The sequence below is a fragment of the Saccostrea cucullata genome, unplaced genomic scaffold (assembly GCF_032062105.1).
Source record: "Saccostrea cucullata isolate Sc308-1 unplaced genomic scaffold, CSIRO_AGI_Scuc_v1 ctg55, whole genome shotgun sequence".
Lineage (NCBI taxonomy): Eukaryota > Metazoa > Mollusca > Bivalvia > Ostreida > Ostreidae > Saccostrea > Saccostrea cuccullata.
In genome coordinates, this window is record NW_026937638.1 from 615,213 (window position 1) to 633,996 (window position 18,784).

The 18,784-nt window shown below is 34.5% G+C and overlaps 2 protein-coding genes across 2 annotated transcripts in view; both read left to right on the forward strand.

The window, feature by feature from the left end:
- The window catches only part of LOC134248529 (fibrillin-1-like), a 43,051-nt gene extending 37,247 nt beyond the window's left edge, over window positions 1-5,804 (forward strand). Inside the window, exons 35-38 of the mRNA XM_062730919.1 lie at window positions 171-212; window positions 1,503-1,595; window positions 4,923-4,986; window positions 5,174-5,804. Coding sequence (XP_062586903.1) covers window positions 171-212; window positions 1,503-1,595; window positions 4,923-4,986; window positions 5,174-5,463 — 489 coding nt within the window. The 3' untranslated portion in view covers window positions 5,464-5,804. The remainder of the gene's footprint in view (window positions 1-170; window positions 213-1,502; window positions 1,596-4,922; window positions 4,987-5,173) is intronic.
- Window positions 5,805-9,868: 4,064 nt separating this feature from the next.
- Window positions 9,869-16,809, forward strand: LOC134248568 (uncharacterized). Its single transcript, XM_062730987.1, has 3 exons — window positions 9,869-10,133; window positions 10,242-10,276; window positions 15,895-16,809. The coding sequence occupies exons 1-3, from the start codon at window positions 10,123-10,125 to the stop codon at window positions 16,353-16,355; spliced, it is 507 nt and encodes a 168-aa protein (XP_062586971.1). The 5' UTR covers window positions 9,869-10,122; the 3' UTR covers window positions 16,356-16,809.
- Window positions 16,810-18,784: the final 1,975 nt, after the last annotated feature.

The following is an 18,784-nucleotide window of genomic DNA, read 5'->3' on the forward strand; positions in this document are numbered from 1 at the left end:
AATTATTCTAATATGTACTGTTCCACTTAGCCTAAAACGAAAACAAAAATATTAATGTATTTGATGCATCTTTTAAAAAGATCAGAATGGAAATGTTACATGCTTGTAACTTCATGTTAAAACCAGTAGAGCTACTGTCTCATCAAAGACTTTTTTTTTTGCCTTTACAGGGTTTCTTTATATTTTTATTCCACTGTGTGCTGAATAGATCAGTAAGTATTTTTATGGTTAATTTACATTTTTTAAAAGTTCATCCATCCAAACAAAATACATTTTAATTCACTTACATATTTAAAGCTTTCTAGAAAAATATTCTTTCTTCTTTTTATACACCAGGTCTTTCTAAACTTATTTTTACAATGAATATCATAAGCAAACTAGGGCTAATTGTAACGGGGACCGTTACAGATGTTCCCCAAATGCTCCCCAACTCCCTTTTGGTGCCATATTCCCTGTAAGCTCTATTAAATAAATACTTTATGCAATTTAGACTTAAACAACGTTTTCCCAGAAGAATACAAAATACATCTTTATTTAAATTTTAACATAGCACGCGTGCTTATGTGAATGCATGTGCGTAATGACCATATCCTTTTGTCTAAACTATCTATATATTTTAATATACTTAATATCAAAGCATTTAATCCAAAAGTATTAAAAAATACACTAATTCAAGCGTATTTTTATTTAAACTCATTTCACGTGCATGCATGTGCATGCTGATCATACCTTCTTGTAGGAGTTCATTATGTCTATACATATTCTAAATCCCTTCCTGTTTGGTTGAAAACCAAGGGAGTTATAACCATTTAAAGTTTAAGCCAATCAGATTGCAACGCACGTGCATGCGCGTGATTTCATTAAAATATTATATATCATATTGTAGGATATCTTAATGCATGACTATGTTTTACATTTCAAAACATTTCGTCAAAAAACATGAAAGATATTGAGATTTTTGTTTCAGCCAATCAGAGCAAAGGGCACGTGCACGCATGTGCATGGTGACCATACCTTCTTGTGGGAGTCTATTATGTCTGTCTATGTTCTAAATCACATCCCGTTTGGTTCACAAACAAGGGAGTTATAGCCATTTAAAGTTTAAGCCAATCAGAATGCAGCGCACGTGCATGCGCGTGTTTTCATGACAGTTGTTATATTTCATATTGTAGGACATTCTAAAGCATGCCCATATTTTAAATTTTATAGCATTTCGTCTAAAAACAGAAAAGATATTGAGATTTTTGTTTCAGCCAATCAGAGTGAAGCGCAAGTGCATGCGCGTGAGTTGGTGCTAATTTCACAGTGTCACATTATCTACACTATTAATATTTAAGGAATGAATTAAGTAGCTACCCATTTTATACGGTATAAACTGGGTTGGGGCAGTTTACGCTTTATAAACCGCGAAGCATACTAAATACAATACTAAATATATACTAAAATGTTTGAGAGACTTGTATAATTATGCACGATTGTGACGCATATATCTTTTTTCACAGATTTCGGATGTGATAAGAAGAAAATGCCGGTGTCTTCGGAGTTATGATGAATCTTCTTCAAAGATCAAAAATAAAAGTGAAACCAGTAATAAGGTATGCATGATCACAAAAAAATTATTATAATTGAACATTAATGATTTTCTAATAATAACTCGGACGTATGCCAGTCAATTAATAACTGCACATGGGGGTCCTCCAAAACTATAAACAGGTGTCCGAATAAGATGAATACTGCTGCACAAGGCAGAAGGTAGGGGCCAGAAACAGAAAGTCTCCCTCTTTGTATGAGAGAATTTTAACAGAGCTCATGAAGTATGTATGATATTAGTATGTGTTCTAATCTTAGAAACACTGTCTGTACTATAATAAGGAGAGAAGCTTCTGATGTTGACTGTGTCTAGATAAATGTTCTGTAGTCAGTCAAACTCGGCATCAGATAAAATCACTCAGTGGATCAGTTTTGTGGCAGTGTTTGGTAAATGTAATTACCAGCTGCTGGTTTATAGCTTAATTATTGTTATGGTGTCAATTCACAGTCAATAACAATTAAAATAAAAAAAATAATACAAAAACCAAATGTACCCACGAAATATGATATAGCCAGTGCAGTAACTATTTGGAAATTATGGCAAAGGTTAAAGTTTTTGAAACCTCAAAGTCATGATGTAAAAAAAAATATAAAACTTAAGAAATTTTACCCTTGTCATAAGGAATACACACGAAATATGACAGCCATAACATAAAACATTCAAAAATTAAGTCCATAGTAAAAAAAAAAAAAAAAGGCCAATTCAACAATGTTCACATTGAAGGAAAGGTCTTGTCATAGACTTAGTATAAAAAAGAAGGCCTAACAATTCAATTGGTATAAAACAAGTCAGCTAAAATATGATCTAGTGATTAGTTATATTTGCTAACAAGTTCATAAAAATTAACAACTTACCATAGAATTTATAAAATGCTGCCTTTAAGCAAGGTTGTTGAAATCTTTATAATATCAACTTATCTGTCAATAGCCTGCCTCAGATTAAAATTGATCAAACTCAGAGGATATTCTTAAGTATCAGACAATATGTTGAATATAGTAGTAGTTTACAATAAGAGAATCCAAATATAGTCATAATTATGCGCCCTTATTGATAGATCTGGGGAGTATATTGTTTTTGTCCTTCTGTCTGTCTGTCTGTTTGTCTGCACACTTTAACCTTCGCCATAACTTTTAAATAATGAAAGACAGAGACATCATATTTGGTATGCATACTCCACTAATGAAGCTCTTTCAAATGACTCCAAGGTCAGTGACCTTGACTGTGACCTTTTTGCTAAAAATAGTTTTTCTGCAAACCTTAATGAAAGATGGAGACTTCATATTTGATATGCTTACATCACTCATTAAGCTCTTTCAAATGACACCAAGATCAATGACCTTGTGACCTTGACTGTGACCTATATGCTAAAAATAGCTTTTTTGAACCTTAACCATAACTTCTGAAGCATGAGAGATAGAGACTTCATATTTGGTATGTGTATTTTAATAATCAAGTTCTTTCAAATGACACTAAGGTCAATGACCTTGTGACCTTGACTGTAACCTATATGCTAAAGATAGCTTTTTTTTTAACTTTGTTGTCTCCGGGCACATTGTGTTTCACAAACACATCTTGTTTCTTTCTGAATTCAATTTATGTGTATGTAAAAATGATTGATTTAGGAAGTAGATTTGAAAATCTTTGGGATGTATGAAAATTTATAAGGTCTTACTTTTTTTAGCTCACCTCAACGAAGTTTGGGGAGCTTATGTAATACCCTCGGCATCGGCATCCCAGGTTAAGGTTAAGTTTTTTGGAGCAGTTTTCTTTTTAAGTACTTCTATGTCCTATATTGATTAGACATGCATGGAAGATGGTTCTATGTGTTTCATTGTACCAGTCAAAGTTTCAGATGCTGAAATTTCAGCAAAGGAATGACGAGGTTAATGTTTTTGGAGCAGGTTAACATTTTTGGTGCAGTTTTTGGTGTAGGTTTCATTTCCAAGTAACTATAAGCCCTATGTTGACCAAACTTGCATGGATGATACATCTTAGGATGTATACTACCGGGCTTGCTTCGGATGCTGATTCTGACCTACATTTTGCGGTTAAGTGAACAGGTTAAAGTTTTTGGTGCAGGTTTCATTTCCAAGTAACTATAAGCCCTATGTTGACCAAACTTGCATGGATGATACATCTAAGGATGCATACTACCGGGCTTGCTTCGGATGCTGATTCTGACCTACATTTTGCGGTCGAGTGGACAGGTTAAAGTTTTTGGTGCAGGTTTCATTTCCAAGTAACTATGAGTTCTTCAATGACCAAACTGGCATGGATGATACGTCTAAGGATGCATACTACTGGGCTTGCTTCGGATGCTGAATCTGACCTACATTTTCTGGTTGAGTGAACAGGTTAAAGTTTTTGGTGCAGTTTTTGGTGTAGGTCTCATTTCCAAGTAACTATAAGCCCTATGTTGACCAAACTTGCATGGATGATACATCTAAGGATGCATACTACCGGGATTGCTTCGGATGCTGAATCTGACCTATATTCTCAGGTTGAGTGAACAGGTAAAAGTTTTTGGTGCAGGTTTCATTTCCAAGTAACTATGAGTTCTTTAATGACCAAACTGGCATGGATGATACATATAAGGATGCATACTACCAGGCTTGCTTCGGATGCTGAATCTGACCTACATTTTTTGGTTGAGTGAATAGGTTAAAGTTTTTGGTGCATGATTCATTTCCAAGTAACTATGAGTTCTTTAATGACCAAACTGGCATGGATGATACATATAAGGATGCATACTACCAGGCTTGCTTCGGATGCTGAATCTGACCTACTTTTTTTGGATGAGTGAAAATATTAGTTTTTGATGCATGTTTCATTTCCAATTAACTATGAGCCCTATAATGAGCAAACTTGCATGGATGATATATCTTAGGATGCACACTAATGGATTTGCTTCGGATGCTGAATTCAACATACATTTTCCAGATAATAGACCAGGTAAAAGTTATGGGTGTAGGTCTATTACCAAAAAACTATAAGGCTTATATAACATTGTATAAACCAAACTTGCACAAATGTTGCATCAAGAGATGAAAACTCTCAAATTTGCTTCAGATGCTGGATTTTGATTACATTTTCATGAAGAAGAACTAGTTTAAATTTTTTATGTAGGTCTATTTCAAAGTATCAGATCAAAATTGCTTAAATATTTTCATTTTTGGAATGTACACTTTTTGTTGGTTAATTGTGTGACTTAGCCTTACTTAAAGACAACATTCGTTGAGGTGAGCTCTGTAATCTCTGATTACCATGTTTCAAATTCTAGTTTAAATCTGTGTACATTTCCTGACTTTGCAATGCTCTGTTTTATCTTTAGTATTCTACAGCAAATCCATTGTCAAATTGCACAAGGTCATCACAACTTTCAAATACTAGTTCAGGTTAGTAAAAATCAAATAGCTCTTGCAGAAAACTAATTTTAATCCAGTCTGTTTCTAACAAGTGGGTATAAAAACGAATTTAAAGAATAGGAATTTAAATTTTAAAAAGAATTATAATATAACCAGATTACTGAATAAATGTAAAAAAAAAAGGGTACTTGTTTTATCATAAAATCAATTTTCACAGGCTACTCTAATGGTAATCACAAGAATGGCAGTCACTTTACAAATAAAGCCTTCACCAATGACCAAGACACAGCTCATACTAAAACATCAGGTGTCAGTGAGAAGAATGTTCAACTCTCTGTCAGCCCAGACCTCAGTGAAAAGAGACAAAACAGTCCCACAGGAAGTGTCAAAAGTGACCTGCTCTTTGTACAGTGGGCTGATGAACATAAACGATCTATAGCATTCAACCCTTCCCCTGTAGGGAGCATCAAATCAGCTAAAGCTCCTTATTCTGCCCCATTCAAGTAAATCTTCAGTGGATGCTGAAAAACCACAGGGTCTACAGCTCATAATGGCATGCTAGGACCTATACTTGGGAGAAACGGTCTAAGGTCCAAAATTCAGTTGGCATCATACAATTATAGCACTTAATTTCCAAAACAAGAATTCATCAAGAAAGTTTATTAAGGGATTCTGACAATGCATCCTGCACACATAAACAAGAATGGCAGATTGCTGAGCTTTCATTGTTAGTTTGTTTAATACTGACCAAATTACATAGCCATGGCGTGCAAAATGTAATTGATTTGTTATGCATCAAATGTCTTTCATGAAATAATTATTTTGTTTTATAACAGTATTTATAGAATTGTTCAATAAATATTATCCTTGTTTGTATTTTGTTTTATCATTTGCAAAAGAAAAAATATATTTTGGTGTTTAGTTCTATTTAATTTGATATAGAAGAGTGTGTTCCTTGTAAGAACATTTTTTAAATCAACACAGACTTCTGACAAATAAGTACATGATGCAAGGTTATTCATAATCTCATTTAAAATATTCCATCCCTAAAAGCATCAGATTCTAGAGATACTTGCATATTTATGCTCTCCTCACAAACTTGTTTTTTTTTTATAGATTAATCACTATTTATTACTATTAGCATATAAGAATGGAATATATCCTAATATATGACTTTGTCCTGTGTTCAAGAATTTTCTCCTTCGTTTTTAACTAATAAAATCCATTTAAAAAAATCTTTTTCAATTGTCATTCTAGTTCTGATGATATAATGCATCTTTCCACCACAGTATTTATTGATTTTATTTGAGAATTTTTATTTTAAAAATTTGCTTGGTCCCATAGACTTCAGTTTAATCATTGTTAATTAATAATGGCTTAGTTAATTACATTTTTTTATTTTTCTCTTGGTAAATCCTTTTCTACTGTCAAGAAGTGGAGAAACAAGTAGCATTCAAGCCCATTAAGGTCAAGATCTAGTAAATGAAAGGTGCCTACAGATTTATCAAACTTGAGAAATAGATTCCTTTATTGATGTTTTACAACATTAACTTGAGTGAACAGGATAAGGTGTTTTCATTTCCAAGGTACATAATTTGTAAGTAAACAAGATGAAAAACTGTATTTTAAACTGATATTTTCAATGAAAAATTAAGAAAACCAGTCATGAATATGGGATTTTTTCTCAAATTTGACAAAGGAAATGTATCCAGATTACCTACAGTCTCTCAGAAAACGGTAATTAGTATGTTCATGGCTTCTTCTTTAAATCAATATCAAATTTAATATAGGTTAGTTTTTTATACAGATTTACATTTTCATATGATTTCAAATTGAATGTCATGCAAAATACTTGCCTGTTTTCATACACATAATTCTCACGAAGAAACTAAAGCCAAAGTAAATGATGCATCAAGGGATGAAAAGAAAGCTTGAAATTGATTATACACATGTCATGAAATGGATCTAGCACCAAAAAGGAACTTTTTGTTGGTTAATTGTGTGTTAATTTTTACTAGATCTTGACCTTAATCCATTCAGATAATACAAATCAGGAACCTCCAAAACAGAAGTGGGATCTGGTGCCATGTAGGAGTGAGGATCCCCTGCCACCCTGACCCAGCTATGTGCTTCTTGTTATGATTGAGTACACAGAAAATCCAGTGTGTGCAAATTATGGCCTTACAAAAGATAATGTATCGACCATAGTACTTGCAAAATGATGACTTTAAATGAGATTGTTCCTTTTCTTGTATCATCAACTTGTTTGTCAATAGCTTGCCTCGTTTTTAGAAATTATTCGTACGTAGCGCATACTCTTGCGCGTCTAATCAACTGAGAGACAAAAACCATGTGCAAGTGATAAGGGATTATGTGTTAAATTATAAGAATCAATATCCAGGAATGTACCTGGTAGCATGGGAGAGGAGGGGGCTGCCCCCCCCCCCTTTACAGACAAACCTTTGAAAGAAGTTGGAAACTAACCCTCCACCCCCTCCCCACGAAATAGGATTTACGACATGGGAGAATTAGGTCTTATTAAGAAAAGAAAACTTTAAAGTCAACATTTTGTAAATTCCTTGGCCGATCATATTTAATACAGTCTATTATGGTCGACGTCTCTCATAACAATTATTAGACCATCATTTTCATTTTGAATTTCGCTTACCCGGTGATGACAAAGGGCGCAAGTGGGTGTGCACAATGATCAGGGTTGCTCTCTCCTCCATGGCACCTTATCCTACTTCTGATCATGCTGATGTTTTCATATTTCCATGTACGTTCTGCATGCCCTGCGGAACCAGGAGTGGGGCGGGGTGGGGGGGCTTAGCCCCCTTCCACTTTTTTTGAAAGATAGACATATAGGCATTGAACTTTGGGGCCTAGGTTAAGCCCCCCCCCCCCCACTTTCAACAGGCGCAGTGCAGTGTAATCAAAGAAGGGAAAGTGGTAGCTGCAGAACTGTAGCGTTATGGCTTTATATATTAGTCTTTGACCATAACGCTACAGATCCCGTAATGCAAAAAATGTGCAATTTACGGCGCAAGATTTTTTGCGCACTGTTTTGGAGAATTTCTCCACTTTCCAATTTTGGTAAATCATCTACCTTTCACCCCCTTCAGACACATTCTGAAACCAATATCAATTTGTATATTTTATCCTCTTCTCAACCCTTTATAGTCGTTTTTACAGGCGATAAATTGGCTTAATTTGAATTGTCTGGGGGATTGCAGAAAATTATAATTCAAGCGAATTTATCGCTTGTACAGGCGACAATAAAGGGTTGGGGGTGTATAAAATTAAAATATACAGATTTATTAAATAATGTGTCTAGAATATTAATGGAGGGAAAGGTAGATGATTAACCAACGTTGGAAAGTGGAGAAATTCTCCCAAACAGTGCGCAAAAAATCTTGCACCGTATATATAATCTTTATACGCCCCCATCATCGAAGATTTGGAGGTATGTAGTTTTTGCCTTGTCCGTCCGTTCGTCTGTCTGTTTGTCTGCAAAAGCTTACCCATGACTTTTGATTGGTGGAGGCTTTGAATTTCATATGTGAATTTCTTGTGATAAGAGCTTTCGTTGAGTACCACCAAATCTGACCTTTTGACCTTGACCTTAGAAATTGACCCACTTTTACCAAAAATTTGCAATCCTTAACCTTTCCCATAACTTTTGATTAGGTAGGGCTAAGGCTTTCACGCTCCACCTGTGTATGATTGACATTTTGATATTGACCTAAGAGTTTGACCCTCTTTAAAAAAACTCAAACTATGGCCATAACTTTTGAACATTTAGTACTGGGGCTTCCATATTCCATAGGTGTATTCCTTGTGAAAAGACATTTCTTTTTATACGAACAATTTTGACCTTTGAGTTTGACTTACATTTGAGAAACTCCCGCCCATGCTATAAGCTGACATACGGGGGCATCAGTGTTTCACAAATACACCCCGGTTGTTTTGATAACTTTCCAGATCGAGCCATACAACGGTCATGAGCAAAAATGATTTGAGCTTTTCTAGTTTCAACAAAACTCAAGTTACTAGTATGTAAATTTTGTGCCAAGCGCAAAATTATTTCTTAACTAACATTACTTTAATTTCCAACTACCCCTGAAAAAACCTATGCCACATAATAGATTTTGTTATTGAATCCATTTAAATTTCTGATTACTGGGTAAAATATTAATAAACAGAAGTTTATAATATATCAAATAAGTAATACAGTAAAACTCGGTTATAACGAAGTCGCTGGGACATATGAAATTACTTCGCTATATCCGTAATTCGTTATAACCGTATAAGAAATTCATTAAATTGATGTAGCTAGGGATCTAAAACACCAACAGCTTTTGCTTTTTTGAACAACTCCAGTGAGTGTAACTATGAAGAAAATGCCTTAATTTTCAGAGAAAATCTCTCCTCTCTCTCTCTCTCTCTCATAATAGTTTGCAGTTGCAAAACTACAGTCCAAATTCGTTGTCGAAAGATATACATTATAACGTAGTGAAAAATAACGTGTTTCTTGAAATGGGTTACTAAAGCTAAGGAAAAGAGAAACTTGTCATGAAGGGAAATTTTACATAATATGATTTACCCCTCACAAGATGTTGCGATTTCCCTGGGGGGAATTCTTCTACCTATTCTGGTGCCTTTTTTTCCTAGGGGGATTTATGGTGGAATACGCTGTAAAACTACATCTATATACAGAAATATATAGTGCACATCTAAGTGGTAGGTAGTGGTAGGTAGAAATGTGGCTTAGATCTTTATCTATGCTGATTATCAAAGTGCCATGTGGAAAGGCTGTTCAAATGACGCAGGCCACATACTTTGGATATGCTACCATGCCAAGATCAGAGCTTATATATGGGACTGTCGATTGTAGCGACCCCACGAGTATTGATTGTTGGTTTTTGCAATTTGTGTAGTTCTTTTTTTAAAAAAGTGAGGTTTTGATGCTCGTTTGACAAGCAACAATGAAGCCGAGTGAACAGGAAGCCCTCCCCATGACCACGCCCACCTTGTAGAAAACCTGGTAGGAGCTAAGGATGCCTTTACAGAACTCCGTATATAACCCAGATACAGAGAGGCAGAGAATGAAAAGTATGGGTATCACAGCTTTAGACAGGACATAAAACCATTTTATTTACCGTTATTATGGAATTCAGGTGAGCATTCTTATATTAAACGACAGAATATTGAAGGATAATATAAAAATTTACAGGTATCAATTTTCTTTGTAAATATTAATCAAATAAATTACTAATTTTTTGTAGGTGCTTATCAATTACTGTGTTCTTTGCCATCACTGGTAAGAAATTTACATTAGTATTATTGTAAAAAAAACATTCAGAAAGATAACTTTTTCTTTTAAATCTGAAACTTAATTTCATCGAGAGCCAATATGAGCAAAGAGAAGCGTGTCCTTTGTGATGTAGCCCCTGGATTATACGCAAAACTTGTATACTATTTCAAGCACATGAAAATCTAAATTGGAGTTTGGAATTCCGACAGTCACACAAATCTCCATATACATGTATTTTAGTTCTATTTCTTTTTCCGAGTAATGGTTTTCAATATGGGGTGTTTTAAGGATTTTGAATGCTCTGGGTTTTTTTTTCAAAGAAACATTATTGTTAATTAAACTCGTTTATAAATTATAAAGTTCTCAATTAGATTTCAGTTGAAATGTATGTACATGTTAATTAAAAAAGCTATTTAAACATACGATTAATATTAACCCGGTCGTATGGAAGTTTTAATCGAGAAATGGTTACCCAGGACCAACGGCACAGATTATGTACATGAGTGACAATATTTGAAAAAAAAGGAAAAGGAAGTTTCCGACATTGATATTTTGTTGTTGTTATTAAAGATATTTATAAACGCGTTGATATTAGGTTTAACATCGTTATTTCGCCAAAAAAAAAAAATGATTGTAGTGGGTTTTTTTTTTTTAGAACTCCATGACATTTTATTACAAATAATAAAAAAGTACAATGTACAAAGTTTGAGAGGAAATATATATATTTAGTATGTATCGGCAGTAAAATAATGAACATGTGTTAACCATTATTTAATCCGATTGTTCTTGCTAAATAATACCAATATCACAATGATGTCCCAAAAGGGGCTGCTTTCTTTTGTTCCTTTCAATTTTGCTAAGTTGGGGTAATTTCATTTTATTCTTAAAGTAAATGTGCCCACTGTTGATCCTGTTCTGAGAAAGTGAGAGAGGTAGAGAGAAGGGGGGAGGGGTGTATGCACCTATCGATTCAAACATTTTCGGGGCACGATTTTATGTTTTAGGGATTCTTTACAAATAAAAATGTAGTCACCGAAGACTAGAAAGTACGAAGAGTGCATAGAACAATGTAGCGTAGAAATATTATAACAAGTGTTCAAATCAAACGATCTGTCGCCGCCCCTGTAGGATTTTAACTTTGACTCCCTCGTCTCCTGCTAAAACATTGTGATACACATTTATGTTGATACACAATCAACAGGAATCAGTCTTTTGAGTTTTTACTTTTGATACTTCTATTAGATCTACTATATCGATTCCGTCTCTTTTTGAAAGCTGTTATAAAACAAGTTGCACTTGACTTGTTATATTTTCATGGACTTAGCTGTTCGGGATGTAACGTAGAATTTTGACCCGGTTTGAAAATTGACCTAGTGATCATTTTTAACTTTGAATTTGAGACCAAACGTCTTGAATTTAGATCCAGTCCAGTGAAAAATGACCAGCGTCATGACGCTATATCAATGAATCTACAAATATATCATTTTTTATTCTTTAGATTGCCTGGTAACATCATTGTTAAAATCACAGGGGCTTGTGTAGAGAAAATAAATCAATTAAAAAAAATGAGTACCTCGGAGAAAAAAACACGTGTTTTTTTTCTCCGAGGTACTCATTAGCTCACCTGAGCCGAAGGCTCAAGTGAGCTTTTCTGATCAAAATTTGTCCGTTGTCTGTCGCTGTAGTCGTTGTCGTCGTTGTTGTTGTCGTCGTCGTAAACTTTTCACATTTTCATCTTCTTCTTAAGAACCACTGGGCCAATTTCAACCAAACTTGCTACAAAGTATCCTTGGGTAAAGGGGATTCAAGTTTGTTCAAATGAAGGGCCACGCCCTTTTCCAAGGGGAGATAATTATGAATTAGAGAAAAATTAATGGCATTTTTAAAAAATCTTCTTCTCAAGAACCGATGGGTAAGGGTGGGGCCAAAATGGCCGACCCAAGTTTTACATAGGGATATATAGGAAAACTCTTTAAAAATCTTCTTCTCAAGAACCACTGTGCCAGGAAAGATGAAACTAATGTAAAATTATCTTCAGGTAGTGTAGATTCAAGTTTGTTCAAATCATGACCCCCGGGGCTAGGGTGGGGCCAAAATGGCCAAGTTTTACATAGGAATATATAGGAAAACTTTTTAAAAATCTTCTTCTCAAGAACCACTGGGCCAAGAAAGATGAAACTCATGTGGAATCATCCTCAGGTAGTGTAGATTCATGTTTGTTCAAATCATGATCCCCGGGCTAAGGAGTGGCCAAAATGGCCGATCAATGTTTTACATAGGCATATAAAGGAAAACTCTTTAAAAATCTTCTTCTCAAGAACCACTGGGCCAGGAAAGACGAGACTCATGTGGAATCATCCTCAGGTAGTGTAGATTCAAGTTTGTTCAAATCATGATCCACGGGGCAAGGGTGGGGCCAAAATGGCCGACCCAAGTTTTACATAGGAATATATAGGAAAAATCTTTAAAAATCGTTGAACCATTGAGACAGGAAAGGTGAAACTCATGTAAAATTATTTAGTGTAGATTCAAGTTTGTTCAAATCATGACCCCCGGGGCTAGGGTGGGGCCAAAATAGCCGACCCAAGTTTTACATAGGAATATATAGGAAAACTCTTTATAAGTTTTCTTCTCAAGAACCACTGGGCCAGGAAAGATGAAACTCATGTGGAATCATCCTCAGGTAGTGTAGATTCAAATTTGTTCAAATCATGACCCCCAGGGCTAGGGTTGGGCCAAAATGGCCGATCAAAGTTTTACATAGGAATATATAGGAAAAATCTTTAAGAATCTTCTCAAGAATCATTGAGACAGGAAAGATGAAACTCATGTAAAATTATAGGTAGTGTAGATTCAAATAACCAAAAACCCAAGTTTTACATAGGGATATATTGGGAAACCTTTTAAAATCTCCTTTTTCAAAGCCATGATTAGTGATATTTATATGGAATCATCCTCAGGTAGTGTAGATTCTAGTTTGTTCAAATCATGAACCCCTGGGGGGTTAAAATTCAAGCCCCTCCCCCCCCCCCACCTCAGTAAACTTTTAGTTCTGATCTGATATGTGCTTTTTCCTAGCCGATGTGCTCAACTTGTTTTTTTTAACTGATTTATTTTCTCTACACAAGCCCCTGTGGTAAAATCTTCAATTTCAAATGAACAAACAGTACACAACTTGAAACGCGCGGGAAAGGTCTCAAATTTTACAAAGCTTCTCAGTTTTAAAGAAAATGTTCAAGGTACATGTATTTTCATCCACCTTCATACACTAATTCAAATTTTCGTGCCACATTACTAATGGACCCTGGACAGGACATTCATGTCCCGTACTGTAAGGACAAATTTCTAGTTTGAACTTTTGAAGTATAAAAAGTAATTAAAAATCTTCACGGTTTACATTTACTCCGACCAGAGCATTGTTTTCCAGAGGAATGAATTTCGATTTGAATTGAACTTTTTGTTCTAACTTCGACATAAATATGTACTCAGCAACATTGTGTCGCTCTGAAGATCCCAGTTTGACTATAAGATTCGTGAGTGTAGTTTCTTGTAGAAATTCATTATTGGTCTTCTATAGAATACAGTGCCAATTTGTCAAATGACATGTGTGTTTATTAATTATTCATATTTTGTTCCCTATTCTTCATTCTTTTGTATATATGACACCCCCATTGACAATTCCATTGTATTTATAAAAACTTGATGATGCATACATTCTTTAAGAAAAGAACCAAGGCGCATCTGGTGTATATTATTCTCTTTCTGGGAAGTTGCTTCTATGAAACTGAACATAGTCGTTTGAGCTGAAGAGTTTCAGCTTCATTTGTAAACGTTTTGGGAAGACTAGAAGACTAAAGAAAAAAATGTGAAAAACAAGTGCATTTCAAATGTGATTGGGATATTAGTGTTCGCCTTTACTTTTTCAATCAAAATGTATCATTGATATTTAATTCTTCACTGGTTGGGAGTAAAATTAATATTATTTATTATGATATACATCTATTTAATTTCAACAGCAACATATAGAATACGTATGAAGTGTGCTGTAGGTTATATACATTTGCATCAGAATTTCGTACAATGCTGTCAACTTTTAACAGCATATTTTGCACGTCAATTTACATATTTTGCCTTGGTTTATTTGACATAATAAAAAACCCTATGAAAAAAGCCCCTTTATATTAATAACAACTGTAACAATATACTCCTTAAATTCTCAGTCGAACACAACTCTATCGTGCAAACAGAAGAGTAATTTCTCGCATGATGGACTAGTAGTAATAGGAAGGAATAATCATGTATAATCCATATACAATGTCGTATACTTTTTAAAGCTTAAAACTGTACATAGAAATCGCTATTTAGATTACCTATTATGAATAATGTTTGATTGTTTTTCGTGATTTTCTTTTTGGGTGGGATGGGGGTTGTCCTTTTTTAGCCTCTCTCCTACATTATCTGGACTTGTTTCTATATTTACGGATTTTCCCTTAAAATAGGAAGCAAAGTAATAGTTCTGATGTTTTGGGGTTATAAAATTGCACAAACTGTTATTCAAAGTGGGCTATTTATATTATAGTTTTATGATTAGTAATTTTTAATACAAAATGTGAAATTGATTTTTTGCTCAACAAAATTAAAATTTTATACATTTACAGTGTACATTGTTTTGGAAGTCCTTTCTCTGTAAGGCTCAAAATTGAATCCTTGATTAACTCCAGGCTTGTGATAGCTGCTTCCACAAAGGTTTATATATAAATCTTAGACATTGTTTTTCATGATTTACTGCTCTGTTATGAAATATGTAACAAATTGTGCTACACGTCCAGGTTTCTGTCTGCCTCTTTGGTAAATGATCTAAAATATCGAACTCTGAATTTTTGTTATATAATATAAAATGCCAGTTTCATGATGGTTTGGACCTTTGTCACGGGAAATATAGTTCGCCGTGTACTAGTATCTTATAACTTACATGGATGTAATGGATGATTGGCATGGATGATTGACAAAATTTAAGATTTTAGAGCTTGTTCATTTCCTAACACATGTAAAAGTAACTGTGAAACAAATTTTACCTGTACATGTACTTAATTTGCATAAATAGTTCTTTCGAAGATGTATACTATACTGCAGCCTTGATTTAGATGCTGTTCATTTCTATCCTTCAAGTTCAACACTGTATTATCAATAATATTTAATCCCACTTATTGAATTTTTTCATATTAGTACATTTATGAGGTCCTGGCTTTGTCTGTTTACAGTACATTTGTCGAAGTGAGGTATGAGGTTCCGGTACATTTGATTAAGTGAGTTAGTACGGTTAGCTTAAATACATACTGTACATGCCATGTATTTCATTTTGTTCCCGGTACATTTGTTGAAGTGATTTTGGGCAGTTCCCGATACATTGTTGAACTGAAGTTAGCTAGAACGGTTACCAGAACATTAGTTGAAGTGAAGTTCAGGAGAATATTTTTTTCATTTCTTGTCATTATCTTCCGCTGAAAAAAAAACCCAATCAAACAAACGATCTGAAAAACACAACAATTAAGAACAGTTGTGTACATGTTATTGTTTTGTTTAATCCGTATTTATTTTTGCATACATTATTGTTGTCTTTGTAGCTGTGGTTGGCTCTTCCTTGACAAGAGACGAGGAATTCAATAACTTGATGGAACGATTTCTGGACAAGTCCGACCCCTCTCCGAAAGATTTTGAAAAGAGGGGATGGGAACCCATGCCATCCATGAGATACGCCGGGAAAAGACAGGCATTATTAAAGCGAGGCTGGGAGCCATTGATGCCTTTATATCGTCGTAGAAGACCGTACTATAAGCGAGCCTGGGAGACGCACATTGTGAAGTTGCCGAGGAAAAAGTCGAATTTATTTCCTTTTCTGGACAGGGATCGTTTTTCTGACTCCGTAGATCCGGGCTGCTGCTTGGATCTCGCGGCGTGCTGCCCGCTTTGTGATACCGGTGAACACAGATCTCTCATAGTTTTGGACCCATCAGAGGACATTCGAGATCCGTGCCGGTGTTGTAACCTATCAGAAATCTGTACAACTTGTCCCGTGATGAAGTAGTAGACATTCGACATATTCATGTCTTATATGGCACACTGATTTCATTTTATAAGATATGTAGGTCCCTTTCGGAATCAGCAAGTCTATGCCATAAATATACTTATTTCTTTTTTATTTCCTATGTATTCAAAATAGGTGCTTGTTTTTTTTTTTTATCTTGAATGCTCCTACATTTGACAAGTATTCACATTTCTGGTACCCGAGGAAAGATAAAGGGTTTGAATGATCAGAGACCTGTGACCAATTCCGACTTTTACTTCTGGTTTAGTATATAGTGAAAATATTCAAACGGGTTCGAACAAGTTCTTACTTATTTTTGTTGGCAAACCAAATCGCATTCCTTTTGATTCAGACGAATTTATAATGTTTTAATAAGTGTATGTATAATAATTATAATAAATTGTATCTATTCTTTCTCTTGAGAAATATGAAGATTAAACTACAAAAATATAAACTGTTCATTTACTTTGTATATAAAATTGAATGTTTAAGATCCTTCACTTTCAGTATAAACTGTCCAATTCAGGTGAGCATTCCCGGAAACCGGCTACACTTTATCCATTTAGAAGCATTTCCATCCTCATAGCACAATGAAGCCTATATTTACTAATTTCACGACCAATATCAGAATTCTTTCAAAACACTTCTCACGAAAAATACACAGTAAAATAAGAGACATATAATCTTCGAACCTTATTCAAATCTATGTAAAAAATTTCCATAGTTTGAAATTGGAAGCACGATAGATACTGTCCGAGTAGGAACTTCAAATGACAAACACAATGCAATGTTCAATGAAAGGGTTGGCGTATCGAACCGTGGAATGTCACGTGAGTAAGTGATTATGATATCAATCGTTGACACTCGGGGACATGTTAATTTAGTGGCTAACATGACGGTAGTTTGGAGACGTTTTCAAAAAATTAATTATGAGCCGCAACTTGGCCAACATTGTCCTTTGGATATGTATAAGTTTAAATTAAAATACACATTCTGTGCAAATGAGACCATTGGCCAAGTTGCGGCTCGATGTAAACTCTGTCGTTGAAAACTGGGATGCATATGAATAACAATAGAAATGTGACAAAACTGTTAAACCCCCGTCTCAAAAGCTAGTGTCGCTCGGCATTATTTAGAACTTTCATGTAATATAATATACCAAAATCTGCTCTTAAGACATTGTTTAATACCTATAAAACATAAATTTCATGAAATTCGGGATTTTATTTTGCGCAAAACACCGGGACCCAACTCTCATAGCTTAAGTGCACTCATCCTTTCAGCTGAAAAAAAATTCGTAAACTTATCCAAATTTATGCGAAAACCCTTTTCCTCGGGTTGGGGAAGGGGGAGGATATAAGACAAGTCTTAGTCACGTACATATATTTACATAGGGAATGTATATAAATGTCTGTGTATTATTGAAGGGACCGTGTTTTCTGAAAGGCCGGGAGGAGTCTGAGTTGGAGTTTGCTTACTTTAAATTTGGAAGTTTTGACACCACCCCCACCCCACCCCTCCAGATCCGAACATGGATGGGGTTTCCGGGAGGACTTCAGTTCAATTTGATGGCGAAGTTGGTTTGGGTATGACACTTTCAGACGAGAATTAACATGTTTAATTAAAACCTATCACACCTATAAATATAACTCTAGAGTTACGTTTTTATAACATATTTCTTTGTCTGAAAGGGTCAGAATCTTTAATCATTTAAAGTAGATCCAAAATTCAATTAATTTATTTTACAATTAACAATCCGGAAGACAAGCCCATGTGTTCAAGACATGCATGCGCTCTTCTGACCCCCTCGTACTAAAGCAAAATTCCACCAAAAGAGATTGGGGTAGTTTGCGTCTAATCTGCAGATATGACACATTCATTGTTTCGGCGTTTAGAAGTCCTTTTAAGGTAGGTCCGTACTTACAAAATTTTCTGTCAAACTGATAATTTTTTAATTTTAATACCTTGAATAAAACATAAACTAACTAAAATAGCCATAAAAGACTTATCTTTGCAGGTTAATTTTCATCAGTACAACTTGTCTTAGAGTACATACCTCTAAAAATTCAACAACCAAAATTGAACATAAAGAATTGTGGTATCATATTCTATTTAGCTATAAACCAAATCACATCAAATTTATGTTAAATCTGATGAAAATCAAATATACTCATTTGCCAAGAGAATATTTCAAATCTTTATTGGATAACATTAACAAATTGATGTTGAATCTGTCCACGTCTTTCAGAAAAAAATCTCAAAATCTCTTTAATTCTAATAAATCTCAAAATCTAAACTGTTTATATGCCATTGTTTCTTTAAAACTATTAATAATTATATCTAAAGTTAACAAAAACACATACTTTATCACGGTTGACCAGATAAATTTAACAAAACATCCTTTTGAACACGTATATCCCCATTTTTGG